The sequence below is a fragment of the Nicotiana tomentosiformis genome, chromosome 12, assembly GCF_000390325.3.
Source record: "Nicotiana tomentosiformis chromosome 12, ASM39032v3, whole genome shotgun sequence".
NCBI classification, from domain to species: domain Eukaryota; kingdom Viridiplantae; phylum Streptophyta; class Magnoliopsida; order Solanales; family Solanaceae; genus Nicotiana; species Nicotiana tomentosiformis.
This window is the reverse complement of record NC_090823.1, coordinates 51,075,202-51,080,379: the sequence shown is the minus strand read 5'-3', so window position 1 is coordinate 51,080,379 and position 5,178 is coordinate 51,075,202. Positions and strand designations below refer to the sequence as shown.

Below are 5,178 nucleotides of genomic sequence, written 5' to 3'. Positions count from 1 at the left end.
CTGGTAGAGTCAACACCGGTGCCGTAGTCAATATTCATTTCAACTCTTGGAAGCTCCTTTCACAAGCATCTGACCATTGGAACTTAACCGCCTTCTGCGTCAATTTAGTTAATGGAGAGGGAAGAGTAGAGAACCCCTCCACAAATTTCCTGTAATATCCAGCTAAGCCCAAGAAACTGCGAATCTCTATTGGGGTAGTAGGTCTAGGCCAATTCTTCACCGCTGAAATCTTTTGAGGATCAACCTTAATTCCTTCTCTAGAAACAACATGACCCAAGAACATGACAAATTCAAGCCCAAATTCACATTAAGAAAACTTCGCATATAACTGGTTCTGATACAGGGTATGCAAAACTGCCCTGAGATGATCGACATGGTCCTCTCAACTTCGTGAATATACCATAATATCGTCAATGAACACCGTCACAAAGGAGTCAAGAAAAGGCTTGAAGACTTAATTCATGAGATCCATGAAAGTTGCCGGGGCATTTTTTAGCCCAAAAGACATTACCAGGAATTCAAAGTGCCCATACTGGGTCCTGAAAGCTGTTTTCGGAATATCCTGCTCTTTGATCTTCAATTGGTGATACCTGAATCTTAACTCAATTTTGGAGAAGTACTTAGCACCCTGCAAATGGTCAAACAAGTCATCTATCCTTAGCAGTGGGTGCTTATTCTTGATCGTGACCTTGTTGACCTGCCGATAGTCGATACACATTCTCAGTGACCCATCCTTCTTCCTTACAAAGAGGACCAGTGCGCCCCAAGGCGACACACTCGGCCGGATTAAACCCTTCTCTAACAAATCCTTCAATCGTTCCTTTAGCTTCTTCAATTATGCTAGTGCCATTTTGTATAGTGGAATGGATATAGGCTGTGTGCCTGGCATCACATCAATCCCAAAATTAATCTCCCTGTCTGGTGGAATCCCAGGGAGCTCATCCGGAAAGACCTCCAGAATTTTATTCACAACTGGTACAGACTCAAGTGCAGGTGCCTCAACGTCGGTGTCCGTAACCCGGACCAATTGATAAATACATCCCTTGTTGATAATCTTCATAGCCTTAAGGTAAGAAATAATCCTACCCTTCGGCACCACATAATCCCTCTTCCATTCAATAACTGGCTCATTTGGAAATTCAAACCTAACGGTTCTGGTTCGACAATCAAGCTTAGCAAAACATGAATAAATCCAGTCTATCCCTATGATTACATCAAAATAAACCATCCCCAATTCAATGAGATCGACCATGGTGTCCCGACCATGCACCGTAACAACACAATCCATATAAACCCGCACGGCCACAATAGACTCACCAACCGGAGTAGATACAGAGAACGACTCATGAAGTTGTTCCGATTTTATCCCAAATTCCATAGCAACATAAGCAGTAACATAGGACAAAGTGGAACTAGGATCAATAAGAGAATATACATCATGAGATTGGATAGTAAGCATACCTTGAAAACATCTGGAGAAGCCTTTGCACTCTGGCGACCACTCATAGCATAGAAACGGTTGGGTCCTCCCAAAATATGTGCACCACCCCTAGATGCACCACGCCCTGCGGGTGCCGAAGTGCCTCGAGCTGGAGGAGGTGCTGTGAGTGTAGTAGCTGTAGGACTGGTTGGCTGTGTCGTAGCCCTTCCCACACTCTGGCAGGACGAACGACAATCTCTCTGGATATGACCCCTCAATCTGCACCCGTAACATATGGGTAGGTCCATGTAGCTGACTCCTAGGTGCATCTTCCTGCACCTAGGGCATGTGGGCCTCCTCTACTGCTGGAATCCCTCACCAAACCGACCCTGATGGTAGGATCCCTTGTTGCCCTAACCGGGCCTAAAATGACTCCATTGCTGCTGACTGGGACCTGATGGCGGTGCATTGTGATACGAGCATGATCGACGAAATTGAAATCAAGGATCTATGTTTACCATCTGGACCAATCACGAGAGATAAAGCTAGAAAAGCTCAAGAAGTAATGCATAGGTTGGTAAAGAAGCTACATGATTTGAGATCGAAGTCATAGGTGTGGATGAAAATCCAAAATTTATACACATATCTCAAGTGAGTCTAAATGGAGATAATCATGATTCTTAATAAAAAAGGTGATGAATTAACTTGTGATTGACTATTTAGCCTCTCTCTTAATAATATATTTTTTAGTACTTTATTTTTAGAATATATTACTTTGAGTGTGTTTTTATTTTATTTTGTAGGCTTGCAACATTTGGTGAATACTTTGGGAGAATTGGAGCAAAGGAGTGATACTTAATGCTATCCAACATTCATAAAATTGTCCGAACATTGGTCTAAATTCAAATATTAATTAGTTCAAGTATAGATCAAACTGGGCTTCAAAATTCATTATGATAAAAGATATTGAAGTCTAAATTCTAATGAGCTAAACCGTTCTTAATTTGGAGCTTCCTACATTATGTTATGGCCATATAAGCTACAACTGGACAAATCTGGATAGAATCACATTGGTCAACTTCAAAATTAGTTGTGGAATAGCATAAAATGAATTTAGCTGTGAAAATTATCAAAAGTGTAGCCTAATATGTCTTCTTTTCATAGAATCAAGAATTGTGCAATTTCAACACACCTAGACAAAATTATAGACTTTCTACCAAGACTGCACCAATATGCCGAGAAATTGAATATTTCTTGTGAACTCATTTAAAAGGTGCAGCAAGTAGTTAGATGGTATGACTATGTTTGTAGGACTCCATAAGATTTCTTGGATGAATTTAAGGCCTCCATTATTTAAGATTTCATGTAGCCACCATTGAAGACCATTTTAGCATTTGTTTTCATACTTGTAGTTTGCTAAAGAATAGTTGAAATGGCTCTATAAATAGCCATCATTCTTTCATTGTAAGATCATCATACCTTTGAGTGTTATATGAAATATATTCATCTCTTTGAGAGTTTAGGAGAGTTCTCCTTAAGTTCTACCAAGAACTTGTCTTTGATCGCTTCAAGGATAGTTTCTCCTTGTAAGTAATCTTCCATCTTAGGTGAGAGATTAGGTTAGTTGATTACTGCTCTTGAGGTTGTGGATTTAATATATCCATAGTTTCTTGCACTTCTAATCTTGAGGTCTAATCTCCTTGTAAGCTTTGTAATTTTATCTTTCAATTCCATACTAATTCTTATTATCCTATGTCACTTCCTACCATAGTTACATCATATATCTTTTGATCTTGGGTTCCGCATCACACTGACTGAAGACTGAGCAAAAGAATGGGATGGCCCTGATGACCCTCCCCTAAATGCTGACCTCCCTCGATCACATTACTCAACCTCGGCACAACGAAACTCTGGATTTTAGGTGAATTTTGACGTGGCATTATAGTAATCTAAACCCCCATAGTTAGAATAAAACCCAGTGTCATCACAACTTGATGCTGGGGCAATTTATAAAAATCAAAATCAATTCATTCCATCATATTTCCAATCACTTTCTCAAACTATAATCCGCATGATTCTTGTTACACTCGAGATATGTAGGAAACTCGACATAGAGATCGGCCGTACCCACATCAAAGTCAATTCAAACCAATCCAGCCATCATCCAACATCCACATCCTAGTGCCACCGCAACTGACACTAGGGCAATCTGGGAAGCAATGTCGAGGTGACACAAATTATTTTCGTCCTCGAATATTTATGTCCCTTGTTTTTCACTCCACGAGGCTACAATCAACAAGTAGCACTCATTTTCATCCCAGAACTATACGCGACCTGATTCTCGTATAACCCGAGATATGTAGGCAACTCAAACACTTGAGTTCAGTCACAATCTTCAAACCTCCTCATTCCCTGCTCTGTCATGTCGGGACAAAATTGAGTATGTCAAAATTGAGTATGTCATCAATTTCTTTACCTGAAAACTCTTGCATCGTCTCCAGTCAAAGAGGTATAGCTGTAAACACTTAGTTTTGACCTTCCGTATTTAAAAATTAACTTATGCAGGCTTTCTAGTCGAACAATCATAAAATGTAGTCTTTTGCACATTTTTGACTTTAATGCAATTTATTTATAATTATCCTTATCTTTATAAAATATAGGAATTTTATCATTTTATTGCAAATAGTTAAATACTACCATTTTTGTGCATTTTCCCAATAAATCGAAACAAGTTATTGATTATTGTCTTATTTTTCAAACATTAGGATTTTCTATCAATTTATTATCATTTAAAAAATAAAATAATAATTACTATAATGTAGTTTTAATCATTGGCATTTTCAAATAATATTACAAGCCATATTTTCTAATTATGTTCTAATTTTAAATTTTACAATATAGTCTATTAATTATTTGAAAGCCGGCAGAACTTATTTCAAAATATGGATCAATTCTAATCAAATCAAATGACCTATCAACATCCCATGTGACAAGACCTCATGATGTGACAAGATATCTTGATATGATAAGTCACTTGATGTGACATGACCTCCTTTTATCCAATTTGTAAACTTTCTACCCAATGGGTAAAGATCATTATTTTGTCTTTTTCTAAAGCTTAATTAATAAGCTAACTATCCTACACTGATATACATACATACACAGATAAAATAAAAGCACACAGTATTCGACCCATGATTTTTACCCATGGTTTTGAATTGGTGATTTTATTATTGACCACATATTTTATTTTTACATTGTCTTTTATTTTTTACCGTAAATAAATACCACATGTTTTCTTACACATATTATAAAAGAAAAATACTGCACATATGTACATAGACTACACCCATATCATATTTTACGGGGCCTAAAATAAAATCCTATCTCTCATTCTCATTCTCTCATTCTTTTGAGAGGAGAATAGCCACCAGTCCCCCAAAAATCTCTCTAACTCTCGTTCTCTCTACCTTGGCAGATTGTCACGCCCCGACCTCGGGGAGCGCAACCGGTGCTCAACGGAGATAACCCGGCCAAGGAAGCCTGTACAATACCTTCTATCCAAACTCATCCATAAATAAAGAGAAGATATATTTCATTAATTAGGTAATGAGGGGTCATGTGAACAACACCAGTTCATTTTCATTAGTTACTTCATTAACAAGTTTCAAAATACATACACTTTCATAGTTCGAAGTGGAACATGTGATACAAATACAACATCTTTAGTTTGACTTTCCTAAAACGACGATACCACC

The 5,178-nt window shown here is 37.9% G+C and overlaps 1 protein-coding gene across 1 annotated transcript; it reads right to left on the bottom strand.

Moving 5' to 3' along the window:
* Positions 1-835: 835 nt before the first annotated feature.
* On the bottom strand, positions 836-1,459 carry LOC138902622 (uncharacterized). The gene has a single exon (XM_070190507.1). It carries the CDS (start codon positions 1,457-1,459, stop codon positions 836-838), a length of 624 nt encoding a protein of 207 aa, XP_070046608.1.
* Between the last annotated feature and the right edge of the window lie 3,719 nt (positions 1,460-5,178).

Coding starts and splice junctions, on each gene's coding strand:
- LOC138902622 (XM_070190507.1), bottom strand. CDS start 1,459: ATGCTTACTATCCAATCTCATGATGTATATTCTCTTATTGATCCTAGT.